Source organism: Gadus morhua, chromosome 4 (assembly GCF_902167405.1).
Source record: "Gadus morhua chromosome 4, gadMor3.0, whole genome shotgun sequence".
Classification (NCBI taxonomy): Eukaryota; Metazoa; Chordata; class Actinopteri; order Gadiformes; family Gadidae; genus Gadus; species Gadus morhua.
In genome coordinates, this window is record NC_044051.1 from 1,429,568 (window position 1) to 1,449,930 (window position 20,363).

The 20,363-nt window shown below is 47.7% G+C and overlaps 2 protein-coding genes and 1 long non-coding RNA gene across 4 annotated transcripts in view; all 3 read right to left on the bottom strand.

Moving 5' to 3' along the window:
• Positions 1–2,913: 2,913 nt before the first annotated feature.
• th2 (tyrosine hydroxylase 2) lies at positions 2,914–9,038 on the bottom strand. The gene is made up of 12 exons (XM_030353195.1): positions 8,750–9,038; positions 8,471–8,651; positions 8,247–8,335; positions 8,095–8,162; positions 7,424–7,474; positions 7,170–7,315; positions 6,408–6,543; positions 6,184–6,253; positions 5,987–6,043; positions 4,463–4,558; positions 3,849–3,982; positions 2,914–3,370 (listed from the first exon to the last, which is right to left on the bottom strand). Exons 1-12 carry the CDS (start codon positions 8,978–8,980, stop codon positions 3,211–3,213), a joined length of 1,419 nt encoding a protein of 472 aa, XP_030209055.1. The 5' UTR covers positions 8,981–9,038; the 3' UTR covers positions 2,914–3,210.
• A 490-nt stretch (positions 9,039–9,528) lies between these two features.
• Positions 9,529–20,363, bottom strand: part of pah (phenylalanine hydroxylase) — a 15,091-nt gene continuing 4,256 nt past the window's right edge. For both annotated transcript variants that reach the window (XM_030353197.1, XM_030353196.1), the window contains exons 3-13: positions 18,735–18,918; positions 16,912–17,000; positions 16,188–16,255; positions 14,298–14,494; positions 13,181–13,316; positions 12,859–12,928; positions 12,578–12,634; positions 12,358–12,453; positions 10,871–11,004; positions 10,511–10,626; positions 9,529–10,051 (exon numbers count right to left, since the gene is read on the bottom strand). In XM_030353197.1, the coding sequence (XP_030209057.1) occupies positions 10,008–10,051; positions 10,511–10,626; positions 10,871–11,004; positions 12,358–12,453; positions 12,578–12,634; positions 12,859–12,928; positions 13,181–13,316; positions 14,298–14,494; positions 16,188–16,255; positions 16,912–17,000; positions 18,735–18,918 (1,191 nt within the window). In that variant the 3' untranslated portion in view covers positions 9,529–10,007. The remainder of the gene's footprint in view (positions 10,052–10,510; positions 10,627–10,870; positions 11,005–12,357; positions 12,454–12,577; positions 12,635–12,858; positions 12,929–13,180; positions 13,317–14,297; positions 14,495–16,187; positions 16,256–16,911; positions 17,001–18,734; positions 18,919–20,363) is intronic.
• Positions 11,416–12,351, bottom strand: LOC115541522 (uncharacterized). Its single transcript, XR_003976376.1, has 2 exons — positions 11,846–12,351; positions 11,416–11,766 (listed from the first exon to the last, which is right to left on the bottom strand). It is a non-coding gene; the product is annotated as an uncharacterized LOC115541522 (long non-coding RNA).

Sequence of the window (20,363 nt, forward strand, 5' to 3'; positions counted from 1 at the left end):
TGTGAGTCGACATTGACGTAGTAAAAATGTGCTGCCGTCATGCTTTGATCTGAGGGCCCAACACATTGGACTCGATTGAGGTCCGAGAGAACGGTGGGAAGTGGATGGCATTTGGGAAATCTCTCTTTGAATTCCACTGACAAAATCAAACAAGATGAAAGCTCCTGCGATGGAAGAGATGTCTGTCTTTTTGGCAAGTCTTGAGTTCATTGCAACCGGTCCATAGAACCCAGGGTGGAAAGAGTGCAGAGCCGCAGCCAGAACCTCGTGGAGCCCTGTGGCAAAACAAGGACTCTTTGTGCTGTCAGGGAATATACCATGTGTCGGTGAAACTATCTCCATTACAAAGCACATTTCCACCCACTAAAGCAAGAAGGACAAATGGTCGTGAATATAAAAGGCTTCAACAGAAGTAGCGGTGTACCGCTAACATGTGTTGGCCGGGAATCCATGTTATGTTAACAACGTTAAACAATGTTTTATGCAGTCCCGGGTTTCTACTGGATGGGAGTTCTGACTGTAGCTGTGTAGCATGGATAGCTTTTACCACTTTAGAAAAAAGATTCTGTATATTCGTTGGACGGGGCAAGCAAACCACCGTCCACAAGTTAATGCTAATGCTCTCTTGATAGTACTTCGCTGTGTTTGAACAAGTACCGTGCGGTCTGCGCTGTGTTTGTTGTAACGTTACAGAGAAGAGATTCTGGGCCCGGCAGTGGAAGCAGCTGCGTGAAAGGGTAAGACATCAATGTCGAGAAGGACACGATGCACTTGGACTTTCCCACTACTGGACATTTTCCACGGTGTCTCAAAGGTGCATTAGGGATCTCTAAATGAGAGCAGACTTTCTGAGAAACATAAATATTACATAGCCTATCTTAATCGGCAGCGTCCGACTACAGCAGTGGCTATATGGTGCCATCTGGTGGTCGTTACCACCCTGCATAGATGCGGATTTCTACCTATTGACCTATCTCAGCTTTTGGAAACGGGGAAATTTAATTCGAAGTGCTATCATTTTAGAATGCAAACCGAGTTGAAGGTATAAGTTGGAAGAGTTGTACCTTTCTCCAACTTAATTGAGCCAATTGTGTGTAACGTTATTATGTATGGTTCGACAAGATAAACTCCAACCCTTATCATAGAAGTTAAAGATCTCAAGGGAGCAATTATGCCGATTCAATTCAACCAAAAAGTTTCAAATGTACAGCCTAATACTTCCATGAACATAGCTTGGAGTAGGAGGACGCCTCCTCTCCATATGACCCCATCCGTCTCCAGGGCTGAACTGGGACCAAAAAATGGCCCTGGCATTTTTGGCCATGGCAGCCCACCATGATTATTTATGCGACATTCGGAGGCACACAACATACCAGAGGATATATCCGCATATTGTGATGTTTCAACAATTAAAATAAGCGCAGTAGCCTACATGGTAGAAAGTAACCATGTTAAAAAAAAATGATACGCTCTTTCACTACACTTGCAGAGACTTTTGCAGCTAGGTCAAATCTCCTCTAAAATGACTAATGCTTATAATATGTACAGTTTGAACCCTGCGTCAGTCCAGCCCTGCGTCTAGTGCGCAGCGCACACGATAAACCCGCCGACCTCTGCGCGCTTGGCTGGTAAAAGTGATGGACTCGATACGGTTGAACTGCGGAGGCCTTTCGCTGGGAGGCGGCGTGATGACGCTGCACCAGGGGTTTGTGGCGGGTACGGGCACGGCCGAGCTGGAAACACCGTGGCTGGGGTGGTTGTCCCACGGTGACCATGGATACGTGCTGCGTTTATTTTCAGACCTCAGTGGATTTGGATGCCCGGCCGCGGTTTTTCATGGGGATTTGTGAACTTGGAGCGTGTTTGGATGTAGAACCAGATACCAAAAAGAATGAAGTGTTTGACATTGGTTTGGCGCTTGGAGCACCACGTGCGTGGGGCCTACGCGTCGTCCGCAGCACGGACGTCGAGCAGTCGATCATTCTTTCACCTCGTCATGCCCTTTCCTTTGCCTCTCTCTCGCTCTCTCTTGTGCTCTCTCGCACCCCCCCCCCCCCCCCCACAACTCGGACGGGCTTCGGTGTCCTGTGACGTGAGAGGCTAAAAGCGGCGGCAGATTTATTTACCGCGCATTTCTCGAAGTTACATAGTTTTTGAATCATGAATAATAATAAACCATCGCATGCCACCATGCCCTGACAGACACTTGTAGAGCGCGAGACGGAGGATATGCGCATTTGGTGTGACGCAAGTCAGGAAAACCGAGGAAAGGGAGGCGGAGGAGGAATCGCTGCCGTCAGCAGCGCTGACTTTCTGGCCCATCATCACGTCCGTGTCCTGGCGACCTCGCCGCGGCCTGTTCTAACGTGAGGTCCCGGCGACCCGCTGGCTCACTTGGGCCCCGTTCCTGAGTCGTTCATTGACCGTCAAAGGGAACGTGATACTTAAATAATTCACAATTAGCTACGTCTCTTTGCTTAATAGCACGTGACGAGAAAATGGGCTCTCCAATTTTCCAAATGGAAAGGAAGAAAGGTTAGAAAGATGGGCAGGCACCCAAAATTGTGTAGCTACTGGAGTCTCTCTCTCGCTCTCTGTCGCTCTCCCTCTCCCCCCTCTGACTCTCCTGCTATCGCTCTCGTTCTGTCACTGGCTCTGTTTCTCTCTCCTCGTCGTGGTAGGCCTCCCTCACTCGGGCCTCTTCATCCATCACAACAACATTTCTCATCCCTAATCCCTTGTCTTCCGGCAGTGACGCTGAAACCGCATTTGGCTCCGCAGCACAATTTTCCGAAAATGTTTTCTCTTGCCGTGTAGCTTTCCAAGAAACCTCCGGGTTTGCCAATTAAAAGAGCAGTAATTCGTCAACACTTGGCAGCATTCCATTCATTCGAAAGTAAAACTCCCGAGCTTGTTGAAAATAAATTATTTATTTAGGTTTTAGTTAGCAAAGATTATGACGCAGTGAGTGGACGGCACTAGTGTGCGTCGTAAACAACATAGATCATCTGTGTCATGTGTACGCCTATCTCTCGCACGCACACACACACACACACACACACACACACACACACACACACACACACACACAAACACACACACACACACACACAAACACACACTTGAGAAGAGCTATATACACTATGTTTAATGAAATGTTTGCAATCTAAACACGCATAGTGTATTCCCTGTTACGTAGTGTGGTTTGGGTCAGGCCAGCTTCTCCAGTGCGGTGTGTAAGACCCTCAGGTCTTCCTTCATCTGGCCCAGGGTGTGCTGGATCTTCTCTGGCTGGTCCAGGACCTCCACGCTGCAGGTGAACGGGTCGTAGCGGACCGAGAAGGGCCGGTTGATTTTCGCAGAGAACTTCCTGTTGGGACGAGAAAGTGGTCCGTGGAATTTAAAGGAGCCCTGTTGTGGGCTCACCAGGTGTGGGAAGGTTTTCGGCAACACAAGCTGTTTCCCTCTTACACACTTGTTGTATGTTGTACGTCCTTGCACCTTAAAATAGTACTTAGCATGGTGTAGCTTTGTTGTCTGTGGGGAATGGGTCAACCTAATGATTGTTAGTGCATGGCACTTGGGTCTATGAACTGTACTGACAGCGATATATTGTTGTTTTTCTTTCTTCTGACAAACTTATTGTAAGGCGCTTTGACCAGACTTCTTGGTGGACTGTACCAACTACGGTGGGTTGATCTATATCCACCAATAGGGGGCCCTTACATCTTCCCTTTTTCTTACGTGCATGGTCATGCATGCTCTTATAGATTTGGTTGTTTATGACATAAAAATAGTTTATTACGTTTTTGGTAACGATTTCAATACAAAATGGCCGCCCGCCTCACCTCATCTTGACCGTGGCGTCCTCAAAGCTCTCGGACACAAAGTAGACGGGCTGGTATGTCTGGTCCTGGTACGGCTGGACAGACGTCTGCTCAGGCTCGAACGGACGGCACTCGGGCTCGTTCGACAGGGCATACTGTAAGACAGGTCCAATCCGACTTTATTGATGGAGCCCATTTCAGACGAACAATAACAACTCAAAGGCGCTGACAATCGTTGTAAAAGGAGAATAACAATAACGATAATATAATATAAAGCATAAGGTTAAGCCAAGTAAATATTCCTAGAATCCCTCTCAAGTAGAATAGAGGCGTGCCAAAGTCAGTACATCATATTGATAAGCGTTGAAGTCGCAGCCTAAATACAATAAATAATTGGGATACATCGAATGTGTGTCCAACTAAAACAGCGATAAAAGATAAATGGGGACTCGAACATGATGGTAAATAATAGAACATAAAATGTGACCCGAAAAAGCCCCCAAGCCCCAATAAATTCACTTAGAAGCTGGTCTGCATTTAAGGATTGTTGACCCTTTTTGAGGACAGGGAGACCAGATGTCTTTCTGATCTATGTTGAAGAACCGAGGAGGATGGAGGAGAAATTAATAACTTACAACTAGTTCACCAAATGAGGACAAGAGGCCGGCGCCATATGCCTTCAAAGCACCGTTCTGTTTGCAGAGACCGAACTCCAGGGTAAACCAATACAACTGTTATGGGGGGGGGGGGGGGGGAGAAAGCCAGATGGTTACACATCATAGTATGCAGTACCGAACTTACATCCCTAGATGGTGACATAAACCCAAAATGTAATGGCCCCTACCAACCGTCCCCTCAGTTAAAGGCGTCATTCCCCGAGAAACCGTTTAATCTGGTTCCTTTCGAAACACGATAGGTCACTCGGAGTTGCATATGCATGCTGAACGTGAAAATGTCCTTCTAAATGTCCTTCTACCTCGATTGCCTGCATTGGCAAATCAAAGAAAAGACGCATATACAAGCGAATTAGAAAAGCCTCACCAACTGACATCAGTATGTGAATTAGTATTCATGGCCTCGCCGACCTTGCCTTGCGACGGCCTACGGGAAGACAGTACTTATTTTGCGGCCAAGTGACACAGAGCCCATCTGGGCAGGTAGGAGGTCACAGCAAGGTGCTTACATTTCGGAACATGTTTGTGCCTGGGCTATTTGTGGCGATAACAAAACAACGTTGCATCTCTTCGCCAAGAAAGAAGAGTTGAGGAAGCAATAGTTGGATTGGACATTCATTCATTCACGTGGCACGGCGGGAGTCGTTGCGACCGGGAGTGCCGGGTCACGGTGCCCGGGCCGCGGTCACGGTGCCCGCGAGAGAGAGAGGGAGAAGGGTACTCCCATGACTCCAGCCGTGCCCCGTGTATGAGTGAATGAATGAATGTCCAATCCAACCGTTCCTTCCTCAACTCTTCCTTCTTGGCCAAGAGATGCAACGTTGATTTGTTGCCTCTGCCATCTGTGTCTCTGTCTCCTTCTCCCTCTCATTCTCCCTCTGTTTCTCTCTCCTTCTCCCTCTATCTCCCTCTCTCTCCCTCCCTTTCTCTCTCCCTCCCTTTCTCTCTCCCTCTCTCTCTCTCTCTCTCTCCCTCCCTCTCTCTCTCTCTCTCTCTCTCTCCCTCTCCCTCTCCCTCTCCCTCTCCATATGTTTCTCTCTCTCCTTCTCCCTCTCTCTCTCTCTTTCTCCGTCTCCCTCTCTCTGTGTGTTTCTCTCTCCTTCTCCCTCTCTCTCTGAGTCTCTCTGGAAGTTGAATGGGTTTCATTACTGCGATGACCTGTTCTGTTAGCCAATCAGAGGCGAGACATTTGCAAATCATGAATATGCATGAGTAAGAACCAAAATCCTGTCGTTCCTCCCCGCCCACCTCGTCTGCCACACTAGAACAGGGTGAAACAGCATTTTTTTTCACCAAAACTGACACACAGGCATTCATTACTACTAGTGACCAGCGCTAAATAAATGAAAAAATTATAGTTCAAATGTGTGCAATTTTTTAATTCCTCATTGCTATAAAATTGATATTCAGATGGAGGGTATATTCAGGATTTTATTATCGATTGACAGAAAGTGTTTAGTGATGGTCACACGGCTAAACTCTTACCGTTGAAAGTTTTTCAATGTCCTCATCGGACGCTCCAAGCGAAGCTAGTCCAATCTCCTAGAGAGCAGATCAACATGATGAGGTTCCACTCAAACTCAACCCGACCCGACTGTACCAAATGTACACATCAATATCAAAACTCTAACGATGGTCACTGCACAAATGCCTCAAACGGTGGAACAAAGTAGAAAGATTACCTGTGAAAACTCTGCAAATTCCTTATCAGCCAGCATGGGAACGTGACCCAGAAGCTCATGACAACAATCTCTGTCGAATAAAAAGAAAAACGAGGAGATCAGCGATGCGCTACAAACGCTGGAAGGATCAGGGCACCGTCACCACGATACCGGGCGCAAACCGGGCGGCGGGCGGCGGGCGGCTGGGTTGGGGGACAGGGTCTGGCTTAGTCGTGGGGACTCACGGCTCGGGGGAGTGCATGGGCGTGGAGGCGTGGCGGATGTACTGGGTGCACTGGAACACCCGGAACGCCAGGCTGGCCAGGAAGTCCCGGGCGGCGAGCAGCCCCACGGCCGGACGCAGCTGGAAGCCCGTCTTCTCTGCGAGACGGCCGGGGGAGAACGAGTCCCGATAAGCATATACGTGACTTGATCATTTGAAAGTTATTGCTGGGTTGTTATAATTCAGTCGTTGAGTTAGGCTTTGTTTTTGGCACTTTCATTGAACTGGAAAGGTGTTAGTGTTGGCGAGCGTTTGTATTGTGGAGCAGCCGTGAATATGCACCATGCTTTGTCCTTTTCTCAGTATTACCTCGAACTAAAAGTCAATACACAATGCGTCACTCAGTTCCTAGCGACTGAACCGTTTCACACGGGCTTCCTGTTCACAGATATCTGGTGCAGGCTCATGAGTTGATGGAGGATTTGGAGGAAAATCTGCCAGGAATACTTCAGCAGTGCTACAGCGATACAACGGCGAATAATATTTGTAAAACGCTCGATTTTCTCACGCGTTGTGAATGTGTTGTTCAGCGCACACCTGCACAGTCTCACAGATGTTTTCCTCCCTCTTTTAGTCTTTCACTCACTCCCCCCCTCCCACACTCCCTCCCTCCCTCCTCTCTCCCTCACTCACTACCTCTCTCCCTCCCTCCCTCCCTCCTCTCTCCCTCCCTTCCTCCATCACCTCTCCCTCTCCCTCTCTCTCCCTCCCAGTCTGTCCTCACCTTTGAGAAACGCCGAGACTTCCCGGAGCTGTGGGATACGGTCGTCTCCGTAGCCACACTCCCGCTCTAACTGCTGTAGCGCGTCCAGGAACTGTCGGCAGGCCATGCTGGGGTAGATGCTGCGCAGCGTGCTGTAGACCTCCCTCCTGCGGCGACACACGGGGTCACGTGGCACGTCGTGCTATACGTCTCACCTATAGAATTCATTCAACCCATCTCCATGCTTGTTGTATGCTGCGGTGCCGCCACCTCACCATGTGGCGACTTCCTCTGTTGTGTATTCCACCGTAGGTAACGGGTCCCCCCTGTGGCCAAAAAGAATCATTGCAGTGAGGCCACTATTCACTATTAATATTCCATTCTGTTCTATTCTATTCTATTATTACTAGTATTCACTATTCTTACTATTCACTATTAATATTCCATTCTATTCTATTTTATTATATTATTACTAGTATTCACTATTCTTACTATTCACTATTAATATTCCATTGTATTGTATTATAATATATTATTACTAGTATTCACTATTCTTACTATTCTTACTATTCACCACTATTTACTGTATTTTAGTTATTTAGCAGACGCTGGTATCCAATGCGACCGGATGAGGGATGGGGACACATGGTCTTACGGTGAATTCAGATTCGAGGATGTCCGTTTGAGGACGTTTGAGGACTTTGGGAATCGAACCCAATATACTGGCTAACGCCCCACATGAGTCCCCAATAGTGAACATGTTTAGAATAAATGCTTAAATTCTAAAAATGCTTAAATATTTCTTGGATTTATTTGCATTTTAATTCCAATTGGCAATTTCCTAATATTTTGGCAGAGAGACAACACCCTTTCCTATTTCCTATGTGCACCTTAACGTGTACAATGACAATCAAGTTAAATTAAATTGAATCGACAGGTTACTCACTGTTTGTAGCTGAATGCGAGGTCGGATAAGAGCGCTCTCCGTTTTCTGTATTCTGGATCACTGAATCCCTGCAAAACGGGAATGATTATTTCGTGCACATTCTTGGGGAAAATGTAAACACATAACGTTATCCAGTATAATGAAATACATACAGGGTGTTCCTTATCTACGTCGGGATCAAATTTGGTGATCAGCAATTTGCACTTGTCCAACTCTTTAATCTTCCGAGGGAACCAGGGAACTGTGTCGCAGAGGAGGAAGACTATTAATGATTAAGCACATGCAGCAATGAAGCATTATAAAAAAAAAACAGTCAAACGCATTCCCCTAACAGGCCGACCACAGGAGAACACTTTATGGAAACCGCGTAGCCTACCTTTTTCTTCCGGGAAGGTGCGGATGTCGTCCGCCACCTTTCTGAGTGAGTTGATGAAGACGTCGAGGTCCGCGCCGTGCACCTCACACCTGATGAAGAATTCCAGGTCCCCCGGCCCCGGGCTGTTCTTCCCCTTCCTCGCGGGTCGACTTTCCACATGGAGAAGTTTAGCTTCAAACGTCTGAGGTGAAAAACACCACAGGGTAGTCCAGTGTCACTAAACTCATATTTATTTTTCTAGAAATTACGAAATATTTTTTATTTTATTTTTTTGCTCACCTCGAATATCTTCCCCGTTTTGAAGAACCCCGAATTCTTCTCGTTGCTGAGGGCGACCACGACGTTCAGGACGACCCGCTCGTCCTTGGTCTCGAAGCCCGGGTGGTCTCCGTGGGGCCCGGGCGAGGGGGGCCCTCCGGCACCTCCCGCGCGCTCCTTCCGCGCGTCTTCGATCAGGCTCTGTCTCCTCCCCCCAAACGGCACGCTCTGCACCGCGTTGTCCGTCTTCATCTCAACGATGGCACCTCTATCTGTAGTGCGTAAAATAACAATATTAACTGTATTTGACCTGATTTGTGTGTCCCCTGTCGGGAAAGGACCGATGTGATTGGATGTGTTGTCATTCGGGGCTATTTGAAGACCTGCCAACCACGCGTTGACACTTAATGTAGCTCGTCATTTGAATAGTTTATGGAGATCAGTTACGCAATAGGCCGACGGGATTTATGTAAGGTATTTTGCGTCATAAGCCTACATTTTATTTTGTGGATAAATCAGATGCTTTGGATCAAGACATAGCCATTCATCCGAACGTTCGTTAATCTTATCAATAAATGTGTGTTTGGGGCCTATATGGTAAGCCTAATCGCCCCTGATAATTGATCATCGTGTCTGGGATGAGCAACCCTAATTTCTGAAAGACGCATTAATCCAACGTCCTGATCAAATTGACCACTTGATTATCATGTTTTTTTATCATTATCATTTTTTTAAGAGTATGTGTTTAGGCTATAGTAATACATATGCCTGCCTAACAGAAGTTCAAACAAATTCACACGAGTCCTTAATATGTTTATTTGTTTTATCAATTTCACAGTTGTACATGCATTCAAAAGAAAACATAATAAACATCGTCAATAATTGGCTCTTTATAGGTTCGACTGCGGCAACGGAAAAGCCATCTAATCTACTTCTCTCTTCTAATATATAAGGTTATAGAACTAGGCCTACGTCAGATAAATGGGTGGCTAAAATATTATGATTATATAGGCTGGTATAAAATACGATGACGCAGTGGTTTTATGAAAGAAAGAAATAATCTTCAAAGGAGACTCATTAGTAGCCTGATTGGTTATATTTACAGTCATCTCAAAATGTCAAGAGGTTAAACATTGAACAACTGGCTCATGTGTTCACAATTACAGCTTTTGGCGCATCAATGGACAGAAGACAATGACTGCGCCTCTGCGTCGATCATCCCTCATCATCGCCGTCAAGCCTGCTATCTAAAAGCATGCAGTATGACAAGGTACAATGTTCACTCCAACTTCTTCAAGGCGTTGCACAGAAGGCCCATCTCATCTGAAATATCAAACATAAAGAAAATGTAAACGTATTTTGTAGAATTGTTCTCATCATTTACAGATTACAATTACATGTAGCCAACATGTATTATCACAACTGCTAAATAAGGCTGACCACATAGGCTATATTAGCTTACTGTCGTATTACATTTCACATACTGTTTAATAAAATGTAGAATAACCAGCTGGTTGTTCCTAAACAAACTACAATAGATTAAAAAGGAAAGACCCGTGCTGCGTTTGTGATGTGTGTGTGTGTGTGTGTGTGTGTGTGTGTGTGTGTGTGTGTGTGTGTGTGTGTGTGTGTGTGTGTGTGTGTGTGTGTGTGTGCGTGTTCGTGTGGTGCGTGTGTGTGTGTGTGTGTGTGTGTGTGTGTGTGTGTGTGTGTGTGTGTGTGTGTGTGTGTGCGTGTGTGTGTGTGTGTGTTTGTGTGTGTGTGTGTGTGTGTGTTCCGTACTGTTGATGTTTTCAGCGAGGTTGCGGAGCTGCTGGGTGTTGTCCAGCACCTCGATGCTCTGCGTGTAGGCGTTGTAGCGCACCGTGAAAGGCCTGGGAATAGTAGCGGCAAATTTCCTGTAGGGGGGGGGGGGGGGGGGGGGCAGACAGCACCAATCATCAATCATAGAAATTAGACTTTTATAAGCAATAATGCGAATAACATCCATGAAATTGATACAATTGAGCTGTACACTTCGAATTTGATTTATTTATTGCAAATACATATATGTTTGTTATAGATGTTGTAACCCCAATACTTGTCATAAGATGATTAAGTATGTTCTGTTTCTTTATTTGTTGATCATAATCATCGTTGTACCTGACTCTCTCCTTGGCATCCTCGAAGCTTTCAGCCACAAAATACACGGGTTGGAATTCAGTGATCGGGTATTTCTGGAGGCTGGTCTTCGCCGGCTCAAAGGGGCGGAGCTGGGGTTTGTCCGTCAAACAATACTGCGTAACAACGAGACAGGAGGAGGGAACCATTAGGGTATTTATCTCTGCTTTGTATTACACTCCTGACGACGACCAACTAAAGAAGGGCATCAACAAAAAAACAACGTTGAAAACATGCTGGTTTTCCTATTCAAATAATCACTACCAAACAGGTCAAGAGTGAGAATAAAACAACAGAATAAAACATCTTTAAAATTTTACAAAATATATGAATCCTGATTCGTATGGGCGTTGTTTTGTCTCTGTAATTAACTTTTCCTGTACGTTTTATGTAACTGGTCATTTTTCCAGAATTAGGGTCATGAATTATTCATCATATCACAAAATAGTGTCCTGTATTCATTCCTGTTGGGTCTTGGTTTCCATGGAAGCGCTCTACTGGTTAACAGGAAGTGCAGTTGATTGGTATCAGCCCCCCCCCCCCCCCCCCCAAGCCTTAATGTGGCTCTCAGCAGGGTGGATCCACGGCAATATAACTGTCCTCCGCCCCGACAATCACTAACCTACCCATCCATCACTAACCTACCCATCCATCACTAACCTACCCATCCAGCTCCATTAACCAACCCATCCATCACTAACCTACCCATCCAGCTCCACTAACCTACCCATCCAGCTCCACTAACCTTCCCATCCATCACTAACCTACCCATCCATCACTACCCTACCCATCCATCACTAACCTACCCATCCATCACTAACCTACCCATCCATCACTAACCTACCCATCCATCACTAACCTACCCATCCATCACTAACCTACCCATCCAGCTCCACTAACCTACCCATCCATCACTAACCTACCCATCCATCAGTAACCTACCCATCCATCACTAACCTACCCATCCAGTACCCAGTGATCTACCCACCCCGCACCCTAAGACATGAGTCAGGGGGAGGTACTAAGCGCACGCTGCAGGTTTCCCCCCAGTGACACATCGACTAACCCTGCACCTGATCGGCCCACGTGGGAGGCCTCCTCACTGGACACACTAAATCAAGCTAACCCTGTCGGTCCTAACCTTCGGACCCCCAACACAAACCGTGGTTTGTGTTGGGGGTCCGAAGGTTTATTGATAAAGGCCAGAGGGCCTAGTGGTTCCCCATCAGATCGATCCCATAAGTTACGGTGAGTAACTCAAATAAGTGGGTGAATACAAGGTGGAACGAACACATCACATTACACCTCACCTTGCATTGTAATAATCACTAGAGCAGTGTGTGTGTGTGTGTGTGTGAGTGTGTATGTGGGTGTGTCTGCATCGTTGGGTGTGTGTGTTTGGGTTGTGTGTCACAAGGTGAGAGGGAACGAGGACACACGCACTGCCGGAGCAGAAGCTGCAGACCAACCTGCAGTTCTCCGAACGACGACAGTAGACCAGCGCCGTAGGCCTTGATCTCAGTGCCCTGTTTGCACAGACCGAACTCCACGGTGAACCAGTACACCTGGGGGGGGGGGGGGCATGGGACCACAAAGGGGTGAGGCGCAGCTCAGGCTGGGGTCAGAGGGCACCAAGCAGGGGTCATGTCTGCAGGGGGGAGGGTTGGGTCTCGTGTTGGGGGTACTCACGGTGGCGAGCTTCTCGATGAACTCGTCGGGGGCGCCCAGAGACGCTAGACCTATCTCCTGCGTGGAGAAACAAACAAATGAACAGACACACAAACACACTTGGGTGAGGATGCTGTAGGAGCGATGGGGAAGAGAGGACGGAATCAGACGGCCACGATTTCTTTGTCGTCGTTTTCTGCTCAGCCTTTGGGTGAAAAAATCTGAATTCCTCATAGTGTATCAAACCTGAGTGACAGCACATTGGTCTCTGCATAACGACACTGAATTGTATTTGGCCGTACCTGGGAGAACTGTGCAAAGCTGGGATCAGCAAACAGTGGAACGTGGCCAAGGAGCTCGTGGCAAATATCCCTGAAGTGGTGGAAACACCATGAGAGAGAAGATATGTTTTGGATAAAGACACCATGGCACGGACACTATACAGCACTAGAAAGGTTTTCAAATTGCACGCCATGCATTAAACACATATATAATACAATACAATTATATAAATACATCTTCCACTGGTATTTACTAACCCTAACCCTAACCCCGGGTTCTGACTAAAGCCCCCCCTTCCCCTCTGGCCTAGTCTCACAGGGACACACAGCCGGGTGGACTCACGGTTCGGGCGTGTACATGGGCTTGGAGGCGTGGCGGATGTACTGCGTGGAGTGGAACACGCGGAACGCCAGCCCGGCAAGGAAGTCCCTGGAGGACAGCAGGCCGGCCACGGGCCGCAGACGGAACCCCGTGCACGCTGTAACGCGGAGAGGGGGTTTAAGGTTTCAATAATGAGCTGTCGGAATAATCGGAAAATCGAGCTTCCGATTGGGAAAACTCCCAGCTGGGACCGCCCTCTCTAGTCGCTGGCCATTGTCAAGTCAAACTTTGATACCTAGTTACAAACACTGTCTAGAACCTCGACTTAGGTTAGCTAGAACTGATGTGCTACGATTCCTAGTTAGCGAAACCTGGTAAGCTACTATACCTTGCAAGCTAAAAAACCTCTGACTTCAAACCTTGTAAGCTAAAATACCTAGTACTTATTGACTTATTAAGTTAAAATACCTAGTACTTATTGACTTATTAAGTTAAAATACCTAGTACTTATTGACCTAGTAAGCTAAAATACCTAGTACCTATTGACCTAGTAAGTTAAAATACCTAGTACTTATTGACCTAGTAAGCTAAAATACCTAGTACTTATTGACCTAGTAAGTTAAAATGCCTAGTACGTATTGACCTAGTAAGCTAAAATACCTAGTACCTATTGACCTAGTAAGTTAAAATACCTAGTACTTATTGACCTAGTAAGTTAAAATGCCTAGTACGTATTGACCTAGTAAGTTAAAATACCTAGTACTTATTGACCTAGTAAGCTAAAATACCTAGTACTTATTGACCTAGTAAGCTAAAATACCTAGTGCTTATTGACCTAGTAAGTTAAAATACCTAGTACTTATTGACCTAGTAAGTTAAAATACCTAGTACTTATTGACCTAGTAAGCTAAAATACCTAGCACTTATTGACCTAGTAAGTTAAAATACCTAGTACTTACAAACCGGGTTAAATACCTGGGAAATTAAATCTGCCACGCTACATTAGCTGTGATACTTAGCTACTGGTAGCTACACCTGATCAACTACAGCACCTTTACACCAGGTGAGCCACGTCATTCCCGACGTTCCCTCCCGTTGACGTACACCCCTACCCCAGGTGAGCTTTGCGTTCACGTACATTGCAGGAAGCGGGAGATCTCCTCCAGCTGAGGGATGTTGTCCTGCCTGTAGCCGCAGTACTTCTCCAGCAGGGGGAAGACGCGGTTGTGCTCGCGGCAGGCGTGAGTCGGGTACAGCGTCTTCAGCTCCATGAAGACAGTGCCCCAGGTGGTCTTCTCCTCCGCTGTGTACTCCACCTTGGGGATCACCTGGCCACTGCGGGGGCGGGGGAGGGGGGGGGGGGGGGGGGGGGGGGGGTTAAAGGTACTCCACACATCGGGAATCACCTGGTCGCTAATCAAACGTAGCTTCTTCTTGTTAGCTAGCATGAGAATCCGAACGTTTTTTGATGCCTCAGAAATCTGAAGGCAGTTATTTGATTGGCTAAGAGTTTGAGGTGTCCAGTGAGTGAACTGTTGATGTTTGTGAGGATGGGATGTCAGTGTCTCTGTAGTCAAAGTCAAAGTCCGCTTTATTGTCAATTACAACAAATGTACTAGACAAATAGACGAATCGAAATTTCATTCGTGTCACATGTAGTGTCATTTGTTGTATTACAACATCTTTAAGCCTAATTATCAAACTTTTGTGCTTGGACTTTGTGGGTTTGCAAGCAGTTGTTCTATACCATCAAGCACATTCTACCTATCACAGGTTAAATGTTTTTGGAATGGACGTAGAGAGTGACCTAACAACCTTCTTGTCTATGTAGCTAAATGGGTACGATGATAGTCAATTCTGAATAATACATTTGCCAAAGTTGTTGCTTTTACCTATCGGGTTAAGTCCTTGGTTACCATGACCTATCAGACGGCTCAGCCTCTGAGTCCTTGGTTACCATGACCTATCAGACGGCTGAGCCTCTGAGTCCTTGGTTACCATGACCTATCAGACGGCTGAGCCTCTGAGTCCTTGGTTACCATGACCTATCAGACGGCTGAGCCTCGGAGTCCTTGGTTACCATGACCTATCAGACGGCTGAGCCTCGGAGTCCTTGGTTACCATGACCTATCAGACGGCTGAGCCTCGGAGTCCTTGGTTACCATGACCTATCAGACGGCTGAGCCTCGGAGTCCTTGGTTACCATGACCTATCAGACGACTGAGCCTCGGAGTCCTTGGTTACCATGACCTATCAGACGGCTGAGCCTCGGAGTCCTTGGTTACCATGACCTATCAGACGACTGAGCCTCGGAGTCCTTGGTTACCATGACCTATCAGACGGCTGAGCCTCGGAGTCCTTGGTTACCATGACCTATCAGACGGCTGAGCCTCGGAGTCCTTGGTTACCATGACCTATCAGACGGCTGAGCCTCGGAGTCCTTGGTTACCATGACCTATCAGACGGCTGAGCCTCGGAGTCCTTGGTTACCATGACCTATCAGACGGCTGAGCCTCTGAGTCCTGCTCACACTGCTTATGAAGTGCGTATGAGGACCAAATCATGAGGAGCATTTGTTGTGGAGGACCGCTAACTGCGGCGCGCGTCACAGGACGCTACGGCGCGCCGGGAGCCCGTTTGGTCCCGGGGTGACGGGGGGGGGGGGGGGGGGGGGGGGGGGGTATGGCCGGTGTCTCTGTGACGTTTGTTGGGCTTTGTAGTGCCTCTCAATTATACCAACCCAATTATACACTCAAAGAGCCGTCGCTTCAAAACCTCCCCACTGCTCGCCAACCCCCCCCCCACCCCCTTCCCCCCTCTCCACCCAAAATGGCCCCCGTTTGGTTTACCAATTATTATTTACGATAAGATGCAACAGGCAGGAAGCAGCTTTGCATGGACAGTGTGAGCATAGAGGACCTGTGGTGGTTTAGGGGGACCGTCCCCCTTTAGGACGAGTTGTGGGGTTACACAATCGTGACGGGAGGCAGTTTAGGGCGCGGCCATGAGCAGTGAGAGGTAGACCTACTGTCTGTAGTTGTAGGCGATGTCCGCAAACTCCTTCCTGCGACTCCGGTACACTGGGTCAGTGAATCCCTGTAGAGACGCACACACGCATACACACACACACACACGCACGCATGCACGCACACCCACACACCCACACAAACACACACACACACACACACACACACACACACACACACACATACAAACACTGTTAAATAAAAGAGGGGGAAATCCTATGGTCATAATAGACCCCTTTGACAAAGTTACTCGCGCCATGATTCCAACAGCCCCCCAGGCCCCCCCCCCCCCCCCCATTCAAACACACACACACACACACACACACACACACACACACACACACACACACACACACACACACACACACAGCCCCCGCCACACACACAGCCCCCGCCACACACACACATACACCCACAATAAAACATATTCAAATGAGGCCTTTGTAGAGTGTTGTTCAGCACAGGGTGCATACATTACACTTTAATGGCAGTGGCAAAAGGGAGCAATTATCTGTAATTACGGGAGCGCAATTAGAGCCGTGACATCCATTTTGTGTTCAGATCGTTTCCATTAGAATAGACGGCGGAGTGGAGCCTGTCATCTCCACGCCGCCCTGTTCAAACAACATGTGGGCCGGAGTGGACACGCACTGCATTAATACAACCCCCCCCCCCCCCACACACACACACACACACACACACACCACACACACACACTCATCTCACCGGGTGATCAGAGTCCAGCTCGGAGCCGTAGCTCAGGATCTGGTTGGCGAAGCGGTCCAGGTCCTGAATGTCGTTGGGGAACCAGGGCACTGGGTGGGAGGGAACGAAACACGACCACAGTTAAACCTGCTCCGTCGTCGGAGTTAGTCCCGGCCCCTGGCTCTCTTTGGGTGTTAAACCTTTCAACATGATAGCATGACGATCCCTGCTATGAAGTACGTCTAAAGAAATGATAAACACAACGTTGTTGTTTTGGAAGTGCAGGTTTACGAAGTACAACCCAACGTCACCTCGTGTGTGTCGCTCAGCCCCATGCGCTCTTAAACAAATCAAACCCCGGGGGGTTGAAGAGACCTGGGGGGGGTGAGGGACGATCCAAACCCAACCCGTTCCTGTCCCGACCCGTCCCTCCCATGATCCTGACGGAGCGCCCCCTGGAGGCAGAGCAGCCCCCATTAGGGCGTCCTGAGGCCACATGCACGTGGATGGACCGGAGGCCGACGGCTGGGGATCGCCCTGGGACGGCAGGGGACACACTGCAGGGTTAGTGTGTGTGTGTGTGTGTGTGTGTGTGTGTGTGTGTGTGTGTGTGTGTGTGTGTGTGTGTGTGTGTGTGTGTGTGTGTGTGTGTGTGTGTGTGTGTGTATGGATGTGGCCTCGTGAGTGTTCAATTTGTGTGTATGTGTGTGCCCATGTGTTTGTGTGTGTGTGTATGTGGCGTTCTGTATGTGTGTGTGTAAGTGGTGTTCTATATGTGTGTATGTGTGTGGCGGTCTGTATGTGTGTGTGTATGTGGTGTTCTGTATGTGTGTGTGTGTGTGGCGTTCTGTATGTGTGTGTGTAAGTGGTGTTCTATATGTGTGTGTGTATGTGGTGTTCTGTATGTGTGTGTGTGTGTGTGTGTTTGGTTTGCGTTAGCGAGGGCCAGGCGGGTCCCCCCATTCTTCCGTGTGGATTTATGCGGGTCAGTGCGCTCTGGCCCCTCCATCGGTCTATATCTGGCCGGGCCTGGCCGCGCACTACAATAGCACCGCCGCCAGCAGGCCGCCATAAACAGCCTGCCTCTATAACCAGCCATAAATATCAGAAACCACAGACACCAGCCCCTGACCCTGGGGGGCTGGGGGGCTGGGTCAAGGGGGGGGTCAGGCCGCTGAGGGGTCCATGGTGGTCTGTCGCTGCCCTCCGAACCCCCCCCTCCCCCCCCTGTCACAGCGGTGGCCTGTTTGCTGCTCGAGGGGGGGGGGGGGGGGGTCGCGCCAGGCCACACAGGGCCCCCAGTGTTCCAGGGAGGCCTCTTGTTGGTCCTCAATAACTAAACTAATGTCAGTCGGGACACAAACCAATCATAAAGAGAGAGGCCGCCGCCAGACAGTGGCGTGGACGGTCTCCGTGGCGACGGGGCCCGGGCATTACCCCCCCCCCGGGGCCGACTGGGTGGCGCACGGAGACGCTGCGCCCCGCTAATCGGATCAGCGGGGGGGGGGGGGGACAGTGTGTCTGCGTCGGGACGTCCTGTCCTCGCCGGGCCGACGACGGTTCACACGACCGGCGACCGCGGCGTTTGTCCCGTCTCCTCTCGTATGAAGTGCGTTCATTGTGCGTCCGTTGTGTCGTCCTTCATGTGAACGGTGAGACTGTGCTTCTAGCACTGCGATGGAGTCAAACCACGCTGTTTTATCATTAACGTGATTAAATGTTTTAAAGTGTTTTTGTGATTTGTTGATTGTGATTGTAAACTGTAACTGTTGCAATTTACCTTAAATTTTAGCAATAATAATTGATTAATAAGTCGAATGCTAATAATATTACACACAGCTCACCTGTGTCCTTCTGTTTGTTGCGCGACAGCTCGTGCACCTGGCCGCTGATCTGGGACTTGAGGCCGTCGATGATGAGGTCGAGCGTCGGGGAGCAGCTGGAGTCCACGTTGATGAAGAACTCGTACTCCTCCTTGTTGCTCCGCGACGGACGAGACTCGATGTGGGTCAGGTTGATGCCCTTCTCCTATTGGTCCCCCAGGAGTGTGACATAAGGCAGAGAAGAAGAGTGTTTTGTTTTCACACTCTTACAGTAGCCTCGCTAAGTAGCTATGCTCTGTTGATACTTGTGTTTGTGTGTTATTTTTGCTTCATAAATAATTAAAACATTTATATACCTATAAAAGGTTTCATGGTTATAATGGTGCGTGGTATACATTTGTTTCCACCATCGTTTTAATCTAAATTAGATAACTGAAGTGTACTATCGTATCTTTTTACGATTGAAAAATAAACAATTTTCGTAATTTTACCACTAGATGTCACTGTAGGCCCACTGAGGTAATGTGCATTTCACAGGCTCTCGCCTGGAGCGCTCTGGCAGCTTTCCCTGGCTCTGCCAAGCTAACTGAGTTTTTTATCATGCCATCAAATACATTCATAACATAACTAAAAACATATGCATGGCGTGTCTCACACGCCATAGATAATTCACATAAAGGAGACATATCTCTTTATTTAACACATGGCAAGAGAGTGGGGTGTTTTGACTTTGCCTTATTCTGCTACTCTCCTGGAATGGGATTTTGAACCCGGGGGATTTAAGGAGCTTCAGTGAACATCGTTTGGTGACACCGCCTCTCTCATGACCAAAGGCGCAGCGGTGTGTCCAGCTTACAGACGGCGAGCCACCGAATCCTCACATGACCGCCACGGCGCCTATGCATGTCACAGAGTTCGGAATACTTGAACTTTCAGCTCAAAGCTTTGACTTTCCTGGAACTTCCTTGATCATCACGAATACCAAGTCAGATTGGTATATTCTAAGGAGGATTCCCAATAAGGTTCATAGAAGAGTTGTGGTTTTATTGTGACACAGTTTGTCATCAAGGAAGGCGAAAGCTGTGGTATTATTATGGGATGTCTCAAATATGACGTATTTATATTATTTGTGTGGGTCTCAAACCCTTATCCTTTCTCTCTGGTATCAGATCATGTATCTTTCTGGTAAAAATAGAAAATAAAGGGAAAGTTAAAAAGGCATTTTAGTAAAATAAAGGCAATGTATTTAAGATTTAGCAGAAAGCTAAAGCAAACATAAAAGTCTTCAATCTTGTTTTAAAGGTCCTCAGAGTTGGGGCAAGTCTTAAATCCTCAGGGAGTTTATTCCAGCTATTTGTTGCATAGTAACTAAATCCTGCTTTCCCATGTTTCATGTTTACTCTGGGGATAATTAACAGATTGGTCTCAGAAGATCTTAGTGTTCTAGAAGGCATATGTAGTGGAAGCATATCTGTTAAATATTTTGGGCCTAAACCATGTAGGGATTTATAGGTTAGCAACATGATTTTAAAATCAATTCTCTGACCTACAGGAAGCCAATGTAACGATTTCAGAGAAGAGAAGGCCTGAATGTAACTTGTGGTATAATGATAATCAGGGGCTGGTACAGTTAGGAATTGGAGGGCAGAT